This window comes from Rhinatrema bivittatum, chromosome 2 (genome assembly GCF_901001135.1).
Source record: "Rhinatrema bivittatum chromosome 2, aRhiBiv1.1, whole genome shotgun sequence".
NCBI lineage: Eukaryota > Metazoa > Chordata > Amphibia > Gymnophiona > Rhinatrematidae > Rhinatrema > Rhinatrema bivittatum.
The window spans coordinates 124,116,575-124,136,450 of NC_042616.1; the positions used below are offsets into that span (position 1 = coordinate 124,116,575).

The following is a 19,876-nucleotide window of genomic DNA, read 5'->3' on the forward strand; positions in this document are numbered from 1 at the left end:
CCAGTTCACATCGAATATTGGTGTGACCACAGGTATGATGTTTACAGAGAGGGAGCTAAGTGGGGAAAAGGGGCTGGAGGGAGAGTTTACTGTTTTAGACTACATACATAAAACCATGCACTATATACATGCAAACAAGCCTACCGTGCCCTCGAAAGTGGGGTAAGTGCAGTTCCCATTCATAAAAAGTAAATAAATAAAATATAAATCTACCTTATAAATGGGCGAGCATGTCGGTCAGAGCCGAGCGTGCCCGAAAAAAAAAAATGGCGCTGGGGCAGCAGGAGCGGTGGTGGCGAGAAGCAGCGGCAGCGAAGAAAAAAAAATGGCGCTGGGGCCGCAGGAGCGGCGGCGGCGAGAAGCAGGAGTGGGAGGAGCAGTAGCGGCGCAGCGTTGTGGATGATCTGAAAGGGGAGGGGATTAGGAGAGGGATGAGAGAGTGAGGGGAAGGGGAGAGGGAGGAGGGGGAGGAAGAGGGAAGGGGAGGGAGGGGGGGAAGAAGGGGGAGGAAGAGGAGAGGGGGAGAGGGAGAGGGGGGAGAATAGAGGGGGGGGGGGGGGGGGAGTGGGAAGGAAATGGACCGAAAAAATTTTTTTTAAATGTAGCCCGTTGTTACGGGCTTAACGGCTAGTATATATATAAAATATACTTAGAAAATAATAAACTAGCTGTGAAGGAGAAGCGTATAGCTGATGGGACACATTAAACATGTGGTAAATGAAGAAATAGACTAGAAAGTGAAATGTGTTTAGAAGGTGGGCTAGTGGGTCAGCCAGGTGCAAAGGGCGTTAGCTAACAAGGGGCACAGGCCCTGTAAAAAGGTGAACAGGAAGGAGGGAAAATGAAACGCAAGGGAAGAAGAGGTTGCTTCCCTTCCTGCATTCTTTTCCTTCCCTCTCAAGCCTGCACCCACCCACTGCTGAGTTTTGCCAGAATCTGCTGCTTGGGGAGGGGTGTGGGAGGGAGAGAGGATTGCACTGGGATAGGGTAGTGGAAGATGCAGATAAATGTCTTGGGGTAATTTTTCCCCATGTGGGGGGGGGGGGGGGGAGATGAGGGTAGGGAAGATGATTAATTATGCTAAGGAGGCTAGAGGGTTAGGGAAGGTGGTGATGTGCTGCGATGAAGTGAACCCAATGCCAAATGTGCCATGATCCAAAAAATGTTGGGAGCCACTGATAAAAGGTATTACATTTGTTAAAATATAGTTTGTCTTGCTATTTTATCAGACTAACCAGGAAAATCACACACATGGTGTACCATGGTGAAAAGGGACTAATGTATTTCTCCTAGGACAAGCAAGGATGGTAGTCCTCACATGTGGGTGACATCATCCAATGGACCCAGCACGGAAGACTTTTATCAAAGTTTCTAGCAACTTTGGCCAGCGGACTGAGCATGCCCAGCCTGCTACTATCCGCGCGTCTACGCGAGGTCCCCCTTCATTCTCCTTTTCCGCGGTGCAGTTGCCTCACAGTCCGTGGAGCTTCAACCTTTCCAAATTTTTTTACTCTGTTTTCGAGTGGTTTCCCAGATCCTCGTCTTTTCCCCCTTTGTGGTCGGTGCCCCTTCGGTACGGTAGGTCCTTTTTCCAACTTGCTGTCTATTCTAGACTACACCCTTTGTGTCCGTTGGTCATAGACTGCACGCCGGGTGATTTTCATGTCATCGACCGGTTTTTGTCAGTGCCTGGGGACCATGTCCCATCACGGATCCGCATGAGGTTTGCATCCTTTGCCTGGGGGCTTCGCACGATGTCCGTGGGTGCTGTCTGTATAATCAAATGGCACCCAAGGGCATCGAGTGCGCCTTGACAAAATGGAGAAACATTTTGTGACCTGAAAATCCTCCACACCTGCGTCAGCCTCTTCGACGCCCAAGGATCGTGGAGGAACGGTCTGTCTCTCCCTCGCATATTCCCTGTAGCCTGCACCCCGGATCGGGGAGAAGGAGATCGATCCTCAGTGGTCTCTCCACACTCCCAGACCCTCGGGGTCATCGACTTCCTCGGTGCCGGGGAAAGACCGGGCCAAGTATCGGAAATGATCTAGGAAGCACCGGCACTGATCACTGTCCAGACCCGGTTCTGGTTATAGAACAGCATCGGCAGCTGCCGAGCCGCCATCGGAGGCCACAACCTCCAGTGCCTCTGGTAGCCTGAAGCGTTCCCAACCAGTGCTGGCTTCCATGCTACCTCAAGGACCCGAGGATGAGCCGGTGATCCTTTGTCCCCTCCATCAGTCGTGACCACTCAGGACTTCCAGGAGGAATTGGACTGCAGGGTGCAATCGACGGTGCTTAAGGTGCTGCAGAGCATTGAGCTGCCAGCTCCACTGGCCCCCATATCAGTGCCCAAGCCTCTGCTATCTGTGTTGCCACCTCTGCTAGAGCTGCTGGACATTATTCTTAGCATCCTACTGATGCAGCCAGTGCCCGAGGGCCCCTCGATGCCCTGTTGGCCACCAATGCCCCCCCACCGGAGCAATCCTGATCCTTAGGTCCTCTCAGGAGGAAGAGGCATCTTGGACCATGTGCCCTTGCCCATGGTTCCCCAAGCCATCGCCAGATCTCTCCAGCTTACCACGACCGATGACACCCCCACCTCTTGATTGCTGGGGGACCCATCTGTGCAGTCTGTGCCCTTGTAGCCTCCGAAGCCCATCTGAGCTCAGGGCTGATGCCCCTCACAGCCCTCGGCAACCTGGCCCAAGTGAGGAAGAGGGTCCTTATGACCCTTGGGGTGACGATTCGACAGACTTGTCCTCCGAATACTCCAACCCCCTCTCAGAACCTTCCCCTCCAGAGAAGCGGTGCCGGTCACCGCCTGAGGACATGTTCGCGGGGTTTGTCTGGGGATATGGCTGAAGCCATTTCCTTTCAGCTCCTCACGGAGGAGGATGCACATCATAAGATGCTGGAAGTCCTCCAGTTCATTGATGCTTCTAAGGAGATTGTGTCAGTTCCGATCCACAATATTTTTAAGGAACTCCTCCTCCACATGTGGGCATACCCCATCTCTGTCTCCCCAGTTAACAGGCCGATGCCACCTACCTGGTGCAAAGGCCCTGGGGTTTGAGAAGAGGCAGCTCCCCCACCAGTCGGTGGTTGTGGAGTCCGTCTTAAAAAGCCCGGCATTCCCACACCCTTGCCTCTGCTCCTCCAGGACGCAAGCATGGGGAACTCAACGCCATAGGAAGAAAGATTTTCCAGGGCGCTATGCTGGTTGCCCGCATAGTGGCCTACCAACTTTACATGAATCAGTACAACTGCAGTCTCTGGATGCGAGTTCTGGATTTTGCAGAGGCCCTTCCCCAGCAACAGCAGGAAGCTCTTGTCGCTATTGCCTTGCTGGGTCTGGAAGCAGGGAAACACGAAGTGTGTTCCACCTATGATGTTTTTGAAACTGTAGTCTGCTTAGCTGCCGTGGTCATTGGCGCCAGAAGGCTGGCTTGGCTCCAGGCCTCTGACCTATAGCTGGAGGTCCAGGATAGGATCACTGACCACCGCAGTACAGGCGAGAATCTGTTCGGGAATAAGGTCAGGGATGTGATGGCACAGCTGAAGGACCATCATGATACCCTCCAGCAGCTATCCGCTAGTGCCTCAGAAGGGCCTTCCTCAGCCAGGAAATCCTCCAGGCAAAGTTCTCGTAAATCCTTCTATCGGCAGAGGAAGTATTACCTTCCAGCCACTCGAACTCGCCCACCCCGATCCGGTTCCAGGGGTTGCTCCAGCAAGCCCTGGCCATGGGTTTTTGACTGGCGGTGAGAGAGCAAACATCAGCTGGCAGTTCCCCTGGCACCCGATCCCCCAGTTGGCGACAGGCTCTTCAGCTTTGCCTGGCACTGGGAAGAGATCACGTCGGACCGATGGGTCCTCGCCATCATCTGCCAGGGGTACCTCTTGCACTTCAGCCGGCTCCCAGAGACCTTGCCCCTGTGTCCATCGTGGGATTCATCAGCCCATCCGGTAGTCTTCAAACAGAATTCACCACCCTCCTTGCAAGCGGGCACAGTGGAACTGATCCCTTGCAAGCAACAGGGCCAAGGTTTCTACTCAAGGTACTTCCTCATCCCAAAAAGGAATGGCGGCCTCTGCCCCATTCTCGACCTCTGGGCACTGAACAAGTTTCTTATAAGTTAAAAGTTCAAAATGTTCTCTCTGGGCACGCTGAATCCCCCTCCTCTGAAGAGGAAACTGGCTTTGCATCCTCATCCTGAAGGAGGCATATTGCACAATTACGATCGTCCCCAACCACAGGCCTCCACTTTGTGGTGGGGAATGCACATTTTCATACAAAATGCTGCCTTTTGGGCTGGCATCAGCACCCCCCCACGTCTTCACCAAATGCTTGGCTGTGGCGGCTGACTACCTCAGGAATTGCTCAGTTCATGTGTTGCCATACCTGGATGACTGGCTGGTCAGGAGCAACTCCCGCTTTGGAGCCTTGCAAGCTCTGGCCCTGGCGGTTCAGACCCTGTATACTGTGGGGTTCGTTATCAACTTCCCCCAAGTCTCACCTCTGTCCGTCCCTGCAGCTAGACTTCATAGGCGCTAGGTTGGACACGGCACAAGCAAAAGCTTTCTTGCCCAAGGACCAGGTGATTGGCCAGCAAGGCGAGGGCATCCGCAACAGCAGGAGGGTTTTAGCCCATCTCCTACTCCAGCTGCTGGCCTACATGGTGGCCTCCGTCCATGTGACTCCCTTAGCCCGCCTCCACATGAGGAGCCCTCAGTGGGCCTTGCGGTCCCAGAGGCAGCAAGCATCCCAGGATCTAGAGGCTCCGATCACGTCACGGACCCTCTCAAACTATCCTTGGCCTGGTGGGAAGCCCTCCCTAATCTAGAACACAGACTTCCCTTCCAGCCCGCTTCGTCCCAGGTGACTCTCACCACCAGTGCTTCTCCTCAGGACTGGGGAGCCTATACAAACAGCCTACACACTTCAAGGCCTTTGGACCTCTGCCGAAGCACATTGCCAGATAAACTTTCTGGAGCTTTGGGCAATACGTTATGCCTTGTGGGCATTCCGGGATCAGTTGTCCAAGGAAGTATTATTAGAACGGGCAACCAGGTTGAAATATGGTTCATCAACAAGCAGGGCGGCACAGGCTCGTTCCTCCCCTGCCAAGCGGCAGTGCAGGTCTGGAACTGGGCCCTCTCCCAAGGGATGTATCTGCGGACGACCTGCCTGCCAGGTCACCTCAACATGCTGGCAGACCGCCTCAGCCAGTCCTTCGAGCCACATGAGTGGTCCCTCAACACTGCGGTAGCAGCCGACTTATTCCACCGCTGGGGTATGCCGGATGTGGACCTGTTCGCCTCCCTTCTCAATCACAAGGTGAGCAATTTCCGCTCTCTAATAGTGGGGAATGGCCATGCAGGCTGCGATGCCTTCTCCATTCACTGGGGGCAGGGTCTACTGTATGAGTGCCTGCCTCTTCCGCTCCTCTCGGAAGACTGTCTAAGCTTCAGCAGGTCGTGGGGAGGGGGGAACCATGATCCTCGTGGCACCCTCCTGGCCTCGGCAGGTTTGATTTCCACTTCTCCAGGACCTGTCGGTACGTGCGTCCATCCTGCTGGGGACAGCGCCTGACCTCATATCGCAGAACCATGGCATACTGCGCCACCCGAACCTCTGGGCATTGGCCTTCACGTCTTGGATGTTGAGCACATAATCCTCTAGCCCTTACAGCTCTCGGACGATGTTTCCTGGATCCTTATTGAATCCCAGAAACAGTGGACCAGGAAGTCCTACAGAGCAAAATGGAAATGCTTTTCCATCTGGTGTGGGAGGCATGGGTTGGATCCTTTCTTGTGCCACAGGATCCTTTCTTGTGCCACAGGTAGTCCAGCAGCGGGGGGCTGCTGGACTACCTGTGGCACTTGTCAGAGTCTGGACTCCAGACAAGTTCCGTCAGAGTGCACATCAGCGCATACCACCAAGGTATTGCTGGTGCGCCCGTTTTGTTCCAGCCCCTCGTTGGCCATTTCAATCGGGGTCTCCTCTAACTGAAGCCCCCTCTTCGGCCACCGGCAGAGTCCTGGGACCTCAAAGTGGTCCTGGCAAGACTACTGCGGCCTCCCTTTGAGCCTCTGTAGTCCTGTGACCTGAAGTTCCTCACCTGGAAAGTCATATTCCTGATGGCGATCACTTCCACTCACAGGGTTAGTGAGTTTCAGGCCCTGGTTATGTACGCACCGTACACTAAGTTCTTCCACGACAATGTGGTCCTGCGTACACATCCTAAGTTCCTACCCAAAGTGGTGACTGATCCTCCATATCAACCAGTCAATTGTTTTACCCGTCTTCTTTCTGAGGCCACATTCCCACCGGGTGAACGAGCTCTCCACACCCTGGACTGTAAATGGGCGTTGGCCTTCTACCTAGATCGCACGGCGAGCCACAGACAGTCCACCAGCTCTTTGTGTCTTTTGACCCCAACAGCCTGGGTGCAGCGGTGGGTAAACAAACCCTATCAAACTGGCTGGCGGACTGCAATGACTTCTGCTATGTGCAAGCTGGCCTTCAGCTAGCTGGCAGAGTGAAAGTTCGCTCTCTGTGGGCCATGGCAGCGTCAGTGGCTAATTTGTGTGCTGTCCCCATCGCAGAGATTTGCCGGGTTGCAACCTGGAATTCTCTCCACTTATTCACAGCTCACTACTGCCTTGACAGGGATAGCCATCAGGACAGTGCCTTTGGTCAGTCTATCCTGCGCAACCTGTTTCACACCTGAACCCAACTCTCTACCCGTGCTCCTTGTGGGACTAGACTGCTCCCTATTTTTCCTACAGCGCCACAGTTGTGTTGTGCCTGTTGGCACCTTGTTTGGCCGCTGTTGGTCTCTCTAGTTGAGTGGGGCAGTCTGGAGCTCTGTACTCACCCACATGTAAGGACTACATCCTGCTTGTCCTAGGAAAAAGCGCAGTTGCTTACCTGTAACAGGGGTTTTCCAAGGACAGCAGGATGTTAGTCCTCAGGAAAACCGCCCGCCTCCCCACGATGTTGGGTTCACTTTTGGTTTGTTTTATTTTTTCGCTCGTTTCTTTTGCTATGTCCTCACATGTGGGTGACGACATCCGATGGAGCCTGGCATGGAAAACTTTTGTCAAAGTTTCTAGAAGCTTTGACCACACTTAGCATGCCCAGCATGCAACTATCTGTGCGTCCACACGAGGGTCCCCCCTTCAGTCTCTCTTTCCGTAGTGCAGTTGCCTTGTGTTTCATGGAGCTCTGCTCTTTTTCTTGTTTTCTTGCGAGAGTGTATTTTTCTCTGTTTCCATTCCTGGGTCTCTCTTCGCGGTTGGTGCCCCCTCGGTGCGCAGTAGGTTCAAAACCCTTTTTCGTTTTATTCCTTCTTCTTTGCGGCATGGATCCACATGAGGTTTGCATCCTTTGCCTGGTGGCCTCGCACGGTCCGAGGGTGTCAGCTGTGTGACCAGATGACCCCCAAAGACTGTCGTGCATGCCTTGTCAAGATGGAGAAACTTTTCGGTCCTAGAAAATCCGCTTCATCCACTCCACGCCGGGGGGTTGTGGGGAGCCCCTCGATATGCTCCCCCTCATCACTCCTTTCTCTTGTTCGAAGGATCGAGGGACCAGTGATCGGTCCTCCATGTTCTCACCTGTTTCCAGGATATCGGAATCATCTGCCTCCTTGGCACCGGGGAAAGACTGGGCTGAGCACTGTGGAAGGTCCTGCAAGCATCGAAACCAGTTGCCATTGGCGCGTGGTTCCAGTGTGGTACTGGCGGCCGCCATACAGTCCCATCCTCCTACATTCCTGGGAGTCCTAGACATTCCCTACTAACATTGGTGCTGGGCACTGTGCCACCTCAAAGGACCGAGGAAGAGCCGGTGATGCCTCAATCCCCTCCCTCAGTCCTAACCTCACCAGACTTTCAGGAGGAGTTGGACTGCAGGGTGCAGACTGCAGTGCTCTGAGCTCTGCAGAGCATTGAGCTGCCCCGCCGTCTATCCTAGCACCTCTGCTTGAGTGTTTAGATATCCTTGGCACCCTCCCGAAGCAACCGGTGTCCGAGGGACCTTCGGTTCCCCAACAGCCATTGATGCCCCCCTCGGGGAGCGATTCCGAGAAGGAAAACGGGGCTAGTGCCGCGTTCATGAGGCCTCTGGCCTCCTGCCATGGGAATTTTTTCAGGATGGCTTGAATAAAGGTTTGGCCCTTAACTCCTTGAAGGTGCATGTAGCAGCTCTCTCCTGTTTCAGGGGTGAGCTGAACAGAGCCACCCTGTTGGCTCATCCGGACGTGGCCTGTTTTCTGAAAGGGGTGAAGCACATTCGGCCACCCCTACTGTGGCAGGTTCCCTTGTGGAATCTTAATCTAGTATTGGAATTTTTGGCAGGGTCCTCCTTTCGGCCACTGCGCAGTCTTTCCTTGCATTTATTAACTTTGAAAATGGTGTTCCTGGTGGCTACGTACTCTGCACGCGTCATCTCTGAATTGCAGGCATTGTATCGGGAACCATTCCTCTGGATGATTCCAGGAGTGTTACAGCTTTGTACCATTCCATTCTTCTTGCCCAAGGTAGTCTCTGAGTTTCATTTGAATCAGTCCATTTAGTTGCCTTCCCTAGATAAGCACAGGGACATGTAGGAATACCACCTCCTCAGTCATTTGAATGTTGGTAGACTTTTTGTGCGGTACCTGGAAGTTTCAGAATCGGTCCAAAGATGAACCGCCTGTTTTTCCTTCACGGTGGAAGGAAGCAGGGCGAACCAGCTTTGTGGGTTACCATAGCTCTCTGGATTAAGGAGGTGGTCACACGGGAGACTCTGTGAAGGCAGGAAAGCCATTACCTTCTCAGGTTAAAGCTCATTCCACCAGGGCTCAGGCAGTCTCATAGGTGGAAGTTAGACTGCTGTTCCCTGTCTATATCTGCCGAGCGGCGACATTGTCTTCCTTACACATCTTATCCAGGTTCTATCGCCTGGACATATAGGCCAGAGAAGATGCAGCCTTTGCAAGGGCAGTATTAACTGGACTGCAGGCAGCCTCCCACCCCAATTGGAAGTAGCTTTTGTAAATCCCATTGGTCCTGAGACCATTTGGCTACATGCTAGGAAATGGAGAAATTACTTACCTGATAATTTGTTTTCTTAGTGTAGACAAATGAACTCAGCATCCCGCCCCCGGCTGCCCAAGAACGGTGCCAAGGATTCATTCATGGAGTGGATATCAATTCCAAGAGATTACAGGTAAGCAGTCATCCAGTCTGTAGATCAGGGCATCTATAATCTTAGTGGGGTTCAATGTTTGCGTATAGTTACGGTTATCCATTTTTAATCAAGTTTTTTCGATTAGTATGTCCACAGTGACTTTTGAAGAGAATACTGAAGGGCTGAGTTCATTGCAGGGGGTGTACCTACGGTGATGTCAGCTTTGAAACCTGACTCCATCTCCATCTGCTGGCAGGGGAGCACAACCCATTGGTCCTGAGTCCATCTGTCTACACTAAGGGAAACAAAATTATCAGGTAAGTAATTTCTCCAATTTTCCCTTTCGAAACTAGTATGGTTTCTAATGGATTGCTTCTTGCAACAGCAATCACAATTGCAAACCTCTCTGGGAACACCATTGATAGGCGACTCACGGACTTCCCAGGTCGATATTCTTTCTCTAAGCTCCAGGGAGCGAAGGATCCCATTGAAGCCATCTAAGGCCACCAGTGAGGATTTGGTTCAGTCACTATCAAGACGCAGATGGAGTCACAGCAGTGACTGAAAGTTGCAGAGCTGCTCCAAGCTTGCTCTCCACTCTGAAGCGAGGCCTAACTCATTCAGGAGCAGGAATTTCTCCAGAGCTAAAAGGGGAGCAGAATAATGTGGTTTACACATTTCAATTTTCTCTCCAGAATCTAAACAATGTTTTCATGAATTCTTTATGGATGGCTATCGAAGGGTGGGGTAAGACTTTGTATGGGCATTTCCTTACTCTTTCTCAGCAAATGTAGTATTTTTCAAACCAGACTATCAACCTACACAAAAAACAAATGAGGTTGCTTGTTATATCAGCCTAAGTTTTTACAGATGGAGGCATATACTTTCTTAAATATTCCTGCAAATGAGTTGTTAAATATCAGAAAAAGTGCGTTTTGTTTTTTTTTTCACTCTTTTCAGCTGTCGTCTTTCCTGAGTACCAAGGTGGCCCCTGATTCTTGCTCTCCTTGCAGAGTGGGTCTTTATTTTAGAGTTTAGGTTACTTTTTTTTTTTTTCGTAAGTTCCTTTGTGATGTATATAGTGAGATTCAGGCTCTTCTTTCTGTTCCTTTTTTCTTCTTTTAATTTTAGGATGGATGTTTGTTTTCTTGTGCTTTGTTACTGCCATTTATGGAAGACTTTAGTGTGATGAATGATTTCAGAATTATTATTTTTTGCTTTTTATTTTCAGTAATTCATTTCACCTTTTTAAGCAGGTGGATACTTGTAATGTGTTAAGTTATAAATAAAGTTAAAAAAAAATCAAAAGCATAATTAAACAAAAATCAAATACTGTGTTGAGGATTTATGGCCTCCTGTACTTTGGGAGGTCCCTCGCTCAGTCTTGGTTACTGCCATGGGTTAATGCTCACTGGATCCTGACCTGCAAGGCAGAGTAGTACTTGACATCTTATAATTGTATTTATTTCACATGTAAAAAGCATATTTTTCGCTACATTTTTGAAAACAAATATTCATGGTAACTCTGGCCGCTGTATCTCAACAGAGAATGTGTCCAGTGCAGAGCTTTTAAAAAAGGAGAAAAGAAAGACACCTGTATGCAAGAGTGCATGTATTTCAATATGACAACTGTGGAGAATAGCAAAAAGTTGCCACAGCCAGGCCAGGCTGATGCATTGACGCACTGTAAAGAGAAGGATGCTGAAGATTGCTGGTTCTACTTCACCTATTCAGTGAATGGAAACGGTGAAGTCCTTGTCCATGTGGTGGAGACACCAGGTATAAACATAATTACATGTTTTCCATATATCTTATGGAAATGCACTACTGTTGAGGATATTTAACACTGAGAAAAAAATGTAAAGGAATTGTGTATGCTGCCCACAGTACTGGTATTAGTTGTACGTGTGCGCACACAGTTGAAGTTTGCAGTGTTTGACATTGAATTACAGATAATTATATGAAGTTTGAAGCAACATTTCAGTTGAAATAAAACTTGGCTATGCCTGATATTCTGAACTGTGAGTATAAAGTGCTTTGCACTGGGTCTTCATGGCTGGGCCGCCTCTGGGGAGGCCTATTTACTAAACTGCATTTCATGGGCTAACACGTGTGAAATGCCTATGTTGGCATCTTAAAGGTATTAAAAATGCGTTAATGGTAATGTACACATTGACATACCATTAATGCATGCATATAAAAATTCAGCTAAAAAGTTAGAGCTGCATGACAAATGTATGCATAGCAGCTCTTCAAATTAAGCCACATGATTTGCATTGTTTTTGCAATATAGGGTGGGTTAATTAAACCAGTACACAAGTTTTTGTCATCCAGAAATATATGTTGTAAAAGTGTTTTTAGAATTGATGTATATATGGCATGAGTAGGTCAGTTTAGATTATTTGTGTTAAATTTATCAAGCAAGTGCTGAGTTGAAAGAATCCGCATCTCATGCTATTTGCAGAAAGGGACAAATGAGTGGACTTTCATGTAGGACAGGTAGTTACTAAAATATTTAGCCTGTTCTTTTTTTTTCTAAATTTAATTTTATCAGTGAAGAGAAATGTATTGGTTTTATACCTTTTACAGTGGTAATGTTTTTCTCTCTTACATTGTTTTCATTTCTTCACTTTCTTTATCAGAGTGTCCAAGTGGTCCTGATATCATTCCAATTGTTGCTGGTGTTGTTGCTGGGATCGTTCTTATTGGCCTAGCTCTGCTGCTAATCTGGAAGCTGCTGATGATCATTCATGACAGAAGAGAGTTTGCTAAATTTGAAAAAGAGAAGATGAATGCGAAATGGGATACGGTGCGTTGTCAAATTGTTTCCATAACTGTTGTATACAGTATATAAAGGTTTTTCTTGGGGGTTCGGTTTGTATGCCATTGTTACTGAATCCATGGCCTGACTTAGGAAGGAAAATTTAAAATGTTACTTATAACCTACTTAAAATATTGAAAATGTAGTATGTATCTCTGTTTTAGGAGGGGAAAATCAGTAACAACTGTGGAAGAACTCCATTGACTTGTATGGAAAATTTGTTTTGGTTTTTTTATATACCGTGTATAGTAGGCCTAGCTCAAGCAAAAGCAGAAATTAGCAGTACTCCCATGTAGCTTAGCGATATAACCTAATGTAGTCAAATGCAAAGTTAATCTATTGTCCTCATTCAAAATCTTGACATTTTAAATATCGGTAGTTTTAATTAGGAGGCATTCTTTGGGCTTATGTTAGGGTGCCAGTTGGTTTGGTGTCTTCACGAAATCCTTTGTGATTTCAAATTTTAAATTCTGAGAGATGTTCTCTTAGAAGTAGTTAAAATGGAAAGCAGAGCTCTTCTTGCTTCATGTCTGGTGTTTGCTTTATCTGCATTTGTTTCAAGGTTTGTCCATGTCATTTGTTGCCTGCTCTATTAAACTTCTTGCTTGGAATGAGCTGAAAAATGTATCTGAATATTTTTCTCTTTACTTCTTCAGTATGCCTACCTACACAAGATGGCAATTTTTCATAGCCACATATATTTCTCCTAGAAGAGGGAATAGTGACTAAAATTAGATTTATTACATGTATAATGAACCTCTAAACCCAGAATTTTATTAAGTTTGTCAATCTGCACTATATAAGAAACAGCACCACCTTTTGGTTCAGCAGACCAATCCCAGCATCAAGAAGAATTCTCATGGTGCTTTGTTCTGCTCTTCCTCCTCTAGTACTTGTGTTGGTCGGCTAGTATGCAAAAACATCATATTAGGCTACAGGCCTCTTTTTTTTCCACATGGGCAGCTGGTTTCTGCAGTTCTGTTTAAACTTCTCAGGTGCTGCGATTGATTATGCAGTGTTTTTCTGACACTACATTAGAATTTGACAAGAGCACAAGACTTCAGTCATTCTTTATCTCTGGGTGTCCTGCAATTGTGGGACCAGATGGTAACGCCAAAGACCAGGACTTCTGACCTGAAGTAATAGGTGATAGCTAGCTGGATTGTCTCAAGTCACTCTTCTCAGAGAAAGGACAATGTGTGCATAAGAGAGAAATATACATCTAGTACTAGGGATTCTTTATCAACTGCAGGTAGGGATGTATATCAGCCAATATTTGAGTTCCTTGTTTCCTCACGGAGAAGAAATCAGAGGACAGATATGGAATGTGCCTGTTCAAAGTTTGGGAAAAAGCTGTGTATGTTGTTGGATCAATATATTTGGCCTGTGATGGGGTTGATTCAGAGTAAGGAGAAAAACCCCTGGATAACAGAGGGCATGAGCATATGATATTCCATGTATGTCAAGAGTGATGCCAAGAGATCTTGGACCCTTCTGTTGTGGTCTGGCACAATGAGCATTTCAAAGAAAGCTGTTTGCCTCTATCGACAAGCAAGGTTGAATTAGCCATGATATGTGGGTGATGTCATCTGGGGGCACTGAATGGACCTCTCTTTCAGATGATAGAGCTTTTGTTCTACTGAGCATGTGCAGGAGTTGCCATGTAGGTCCCTCTATCTTTTTTCATTTGAACACTAGCTTTATATCTTTTTCTGTGAAAATCTTTTTTTTTCTTAAAAGTTGCCTTGCTGTTTCAGTAGCCCTAAAACAGCACTTTTCAGTGTTACTTTAAAAAAAAAAAATTTTTTTCGTCACGAGGTCTGGTAAGAAGAAAAGCCATGAGTGGTTTCAAAGACTGCATTTGCGGTAAGAGAATGTCTATTACTGATGGACATGATCTGTAGTACTAATGCGTAGGACCGAACCATAACCAAGGCCAACTGTTGTCACTGTGGATGGATGTCTCCATGTACCCAAAGATTGAGAGCCTGGAAAATGATGGAAACATGTAAGTCTCTCAGAAGCCACAGTCTATCCTCTTCCTGAAGCAAGCCTCATTTATTTATTTATATACACCGGTGTTCCTGTATGAAATACAAATCACACTGGTTTACAGTAAACCTACAAATTTGCACGATGGCAGTACATAGAACAGGAAGTATGGGTAACCAGGACAAGGAACTAATACTGTAAGCTCTAATTTAAGAACCGGTCCGGGAGACCGCTACAGCTAACAAACTAAGTATATATTGTAAAAAAAACAAAACAAAAACATGAGAAAATACAATGAGCATAAAGGCAAAAGAAGAACTACAGGAATGAGTAGCAACATTAGCGTACAGAATGATCCAAGTAAAGCATTACAAAACATCTTGAGGGGGTTTACAAGAATAGTTAGATAATGCTTAGACATACTGCAAATATACACGGGTAAGAATACCCTCTTAGGGATGGACAAGAGCTTGAAGATCTGGACCTATATGGAGTGTGATGTAAAGAAATTATGGACAAACCAGTTGCGCATTTGCAGTCCCCCTCAGGAATGGAGTTGATCAGGAGTTCCTTAAAAAGATCTCCCCCATTGGCAGAATAGGCTGAATTCTCAGGATCCCGTAAACAAGAAGCAGCATGCCTTGAAGAAAAAATCACCACTCTGAGCAGTTGCCAAAAGAAGCAGTCTTGGGTGCATCAGCACCATTGACGCATACCTTCTCAATGCTCTTGACACATCAAGCCCCGTAACATCGATCCTCAACTTTAACCCTTAAATGTTCCTTCAATGAATACCTACAGTAGCTACCTGAAAAGTGAAATAAAAATAAACAGCATGCTGCAGAACTTCCCATGCAGCTGTATGCGGGTCTGTTGGGGCTGTTTAACAGGAGCAGAAGGGGATATATTATCTCTACCCCCACCAATTACCAGGGCACTTACACCAACAAAATTAATGGAACAAGAGCTATGTCTGGAGATCCCAGACTCCTTTTGCTCTCTGGTACCACTTACATCTAATCGGCTTGCAATCCAAATTTTGCAGAGCCTGGAAGATGTATGGGACCCCCATTCTAGTATCATAAGAGGGTGTTCCACTACCCACTGAAGGACAGAGGGCACATATGGACAAGCAGGATGGTAGTCCTCACATATGGGTGACATCACAGGATGGAGCCCAATCACGGAACACTTTTGTCAAAGTTTCTAGAACTTTGACTGGCCCCTACTGGGCATGCCCAGCATGGCACCAACCCTGCAGCCAGTAGGGGTCCCCCTTCAGTCTTCTTTTTTCCGCGTAGCAGTAGCCATGCGGTTAAGGAGCTCCAAAGAGATTCCTGACAGGAATTTTCCTCACGGAATTACTAAAAAATTTCATACCCCACAGGGGTCCGCCTTCGAAATTTTGACTCCGCGGTACTCCGGTAAGTTTTTACCCATTTTTGGTCGATTCCTGTCGAGTTTGGCCGTCGCAGCCTACCATACCGTGGCTCGAATTTTTCATGGCCATGGCGTCTGGGTTCCGTCGGTGCCCGGACTGCAATCGCACCATGTCCATAACAGACCCTCATAGGTTCTGTGTAATGTGTCTCAGATGTGAGCTTGATGTCCTGACTGCACCAAATGTGCCCTAATGACACCAAAAGGTCGCAAGGCCAGAATGGAGAAGATGGAACTTCTCTTCCGTGCTCAAACCCAGACGCCGTCAATTGCATCAACATCAACTTCGTGCCAGTATAGACCACCGGCCGGTGACCATCCGGCATCGATGACTTCTCGGCCTTCAACTACCTCTACTCCCCCTCAGGATCGAGGGGATCGTAGAGAAAAACATCGCCACCGATATCAGAAGTCTCGGACCATCGAGGGAGCGAAATCATCTACCTCGCCATCATCCGAGCCGCTGTCAAAGAAACCCCGGCCAGAAAAGGCACCGACCTTTTCGGTGACCGGGTCACCGAGGCAACCCTCACCCGAAAGGGAATTGGGAGCCGTGACTCCGCCTTAAACGGTGGTCCCTCCGGCTATGCCTCTGCCTCCTTCTGTTCTGGAGCCGGGGCTGCTTGCTCCAGGTCTCCGAGAAGAACTGGACCGGCTGGTTCAGGAGGCCATCGACAAGGCGATGCATCGACTCCATGTTCCTCAGACACCGATCATGGAACCACCCACCGATCCGATTCCGGCAGCATTGGTACCGCTGCTCTCGAGGATGGAAGCGCTCATTGCCGCTTTTCCACCGATGGATCTTGGGTCACCGGTGGTTCCGGTGCCATCTCCGCTTACCTTGTCATCGGGAGGAGAAACACCATTCCGCATCCCTCCATAGGGAGTCCTACCTGCACTGGTGCCTTCGATCCCTTCATCGGTGCCTCCAATTGTTCCTTCGGAGCCTAGACCAGGACCTTCAGGGATTCCGCCGTCCCGACTCCCTAGGGCTCCTAGAGGGCAGATGCCGATCCCTACGATACCTGGACAGGTGATTCTTCACTAGACACCGATGCAGAAAGCGTTCTCCTCCAGAAGAACTTTCCTTCATAAACTTTGTGAAAGATGTCTGAATTGGTTCCTTTCCAATTACAGACCGAACACGATGACAGGCATCAAATGATGGAGCTGTTGCAATCCCTGGATGCTCCCGAGGAAATAACCTCCATACGTATTCACCAAGTTCTTCTGGATCTCCTCAAAAAGAACTGGGAACACCCTGGCTCTGTTCCAGTCAACAGGAAGGTTGATACCACTTATTTGCTACTGTGAACCCCAGGTTTTCAAAAACCTCAATTGGATCACTACTCTGTCATTGTGGAATCTGCACAAAAGAAGGCAAAGAGATCAAAACCTCACACTTCTTTTCCACCAAGGAAGGAGCAAAATTTTCTAGATGCCATTGGTTGCCGGGTCTTCCAGGGCTCAATGCTCATCTCTCGAATCACCTCTTATCAGCTCAATACAACAGGGTCTCATTTAAGCAGATACAAGACTTAAGGCTCCCTGCCTCAACAATTTCAAGATCAGCTCCAAAACCTAGTAAACAGGGTTTTGAGGCAGGCAAGCATGAGATAAGATCATCTTATGATATCTTTGACTCTGCAACCAGAGTATCTGCAGCTGCTATCTTGGCGAGAAGATGGGCTTGGCTCAAGTCAAAAAATTCAAAAAATTCATTAACGCTACAACTAAAGAATGTTTCTTCAAGCTACAGGTCCTGAAGCATCTAAGACCGCTCTTACACTTCCAGGATTTCCGTTCTGTGCTTCAAGCAATACTGTTTTCAAAGATTGACTATTGCAACGCTCTTCTACTCGGTCTCCCCGCCTCTTCGACCAAACCTCTACAGATGCTGCAAAACGCAGCAGCCAGGATCCTTACAAACACACGGCGCAAGGACCACATCACACCTATCCTAAAAATCTTACATTGGCTTCCTATTCAACATAGAATACTGTTCAAAGCTCTCACTATCATCCACAAATCGGTCTACCAACAATCCTCTCTCCAACTCACCTTCCCTCTGGAACTACTTACATCTTCAAGACCAATAAGAACTGCCTACAAAAGTAAGCTCAAGGCCCCTCCCAACAAATCATCAGTTCACAACTCCATCCACAAGCGAGCTTTTTCAACAGCAGGTCCCCTACATTGGAATTCGCTTCCTCAAGACTTACGCCAGGAACAATGCCATTTAACCTTCAGAAAAAAACTTAAAACCTGGCTGTTCACACAAGCCTATCGTTGAAGGATTCCATATTAACCAACTCTCTCTCACCCTCCAACCCACCCTTCTCCCTCCCCGCACTCCCAAACTTTTTTCTCTTTTTTCCCTTTTCCACTCGCAACCTCAACCCACCCTTTTCCCTCACCCCCGCCACTCCTCCCATCTGACATAACATGTATATTCCAGCTGTATATATTCCATATATATATATTTCCATGTATATTTCCGCTGATTATAATCCATGTTTTTTGTATTATTAATTTATTGTTTTATGTTAATTTATAGTTTGTAATTTTGTTAACTTATTGTTCAATTACTTAATTCTGTCCTATCTTCCGACATCCATGTTTTTACTCTCCCTGTTTTAATGTAACTTCTCTTTTCCACTTATACGTTAATTGATTTTTCCCCTTGTTCTAATGTAAACCGGTACGATAAGACCTGGTCTTGAGTGTCGGTATAGTAAAAGAAGTTAAATAAATAAAAATAAATAAGTCTTCGGACCTTCGCCTGGAAGTACAGGACAGATTGTCTGACCTACCCTGTGTAGGAGACAATCTGTTCGGCGAACAGATTCAACGAACGGTGGCGGAACTCAAAGACCACCATGAGACCCTGAGACAGCTCTCTTTGATGCCTTCTGAGTATGCCTCTAAACAGCCATTCAGGAAGGATACGAAAAAGTAATTCTTCCATCCAAAGAAGTCCTATCCACCACCGTCTAGAGCTCGTTCCACGAGACCCTTTCAAAAGGCCCAGTCTCATCAGATACGAAAACAGAAGCCGCAAGCAGCTCCTCAGCGGGCCCTGCTTCCGGTTTTTAACTCCTGCATAGAGAGCAGCAGCCAGCTTCCACTCCCTCAGATACCAGTGGGAGGTCGATTGTGCCATTTCCTCCACAAATGGCACACAATCACCTCAGACCAGTGGGTCCTTGCCATAATCTCTCAGGGTTATCACCTGAACTTTTTCTCCATCCCACTGGACTCCCCACCTCTGACGTAGGGAATATCCGACCACTCACCACTCCTGGAACAGGAGGTCTCCCTCCTCCTCCAGTCCAGAGCAATAGAACCAGTGCCCTATTCCCAACAAGGCCTAGGATTCTATTTCCGGTACTTTCTAATCCCCAAAAAGTCAGGTGGTGTTCGTCCAATTCTGGACCTATGTGCCCTTAAGTATCTCTACTGAGAAAAGTTCAAGATGGTGACCTTGGGTTCCCTCCTTCCTCTTTTGCAAAAAGGAGACTGGCTCTGCTCTCTCGATCTCCAGGATGCATACTCCATCTCATCGCAAATACCTGAGATTTCTGGTAGGCCCCCAGCACTATCAGTACCAAGTGCTTCCATTCGGCCTCGCGTCTGCACCGCGAGTCTTCACAAAATGTCTCGTAGTAGTTGCAGCCTTCCTCAGGACTGAAGGTGTTCACGTCTACCCCTATCTAGACGATTGGTTGATCAGGGCTCCCACTCAGCAAACTGCTCAGTCGTCCCTACATCTTACCTTACACACTCTGATTTCGCTAGGGTTTCTCGTCAACTACGACAAATCCTACTTAGTCTCATCTCAAACCTTATCATTCATAGAGGCAGACTTGGATACCTTACAGGTAAAAGCTTTTCTTTTCTTTTCTTTTTTTTATTTATATTTTATTAATTTTCACAGCTTACACTTTATGAAAAGAGAAGAAAATAGTGGACAATGTAATACAATTACCATATGAAGATATCATATGAAATTAAAAGTAAGAATTAAATATAAACATAAACACTCTTAACACTCTAGGTTTTAAAGTAAAAAATGTCCTCCTCCTAGCCTGAGTGGCCCTAACCACATCAGGATAAATTTGGACACGATGTCAACAGAATAATATATCTTTTACTGAAAAATATTTCCTGAACAACTTCTCTTTATCCTGTTCAGCTATACAAGATATTAAGGTAGCTCTCTTATTTATCAGGTCTACCGACTCTTCTAAAAATGTCGATAGACCTGGTGAGGAGGGTTCTTCTCCTACTTCATGACCTCTAGTATCTCTAGAGATTTTCTGAGGTAAATAAAAAAAATCTTGGAAAGTTTAGAAATGTCTTCCTCCTCATATAAAAGATTCTCCTTAAAATATTTCTTAAACAATTCCCAAGGGGATAGAAGCTTTGTCACAGGAAAA

At 47.3% G+C, this 19,876-nt stretch overlaps 1 protein-coding gene across 3 annotated transcripts in view; it reads left to right on the plus strand.

Moving 5' to 3' along the window:
• ITGB1 (integrin subunit beta 1) overlaps positions 1-19,876 on the plus strand; it is a 229,203-nt gene that overhangs the window by 165,072 nt on the left and 44,255 nt on the right. For all 3 annotated transcript variants that reach the window (XM_029588582.1, XM_029588585.1, XM_029588584.1), the window contains 2 exons: positions 10,728-10,960; positions 11,824-11,990. In XM_029588582.1, the coding sequence (XP_029444442.1) occupies positions 10,728-10,960; positions 11,824-11,990 (400 nt within the window). The remainder of the gene's footprint in view (positions 1-10,727; positions 10,961-11,823; positions 11,991-19,876) is intronic.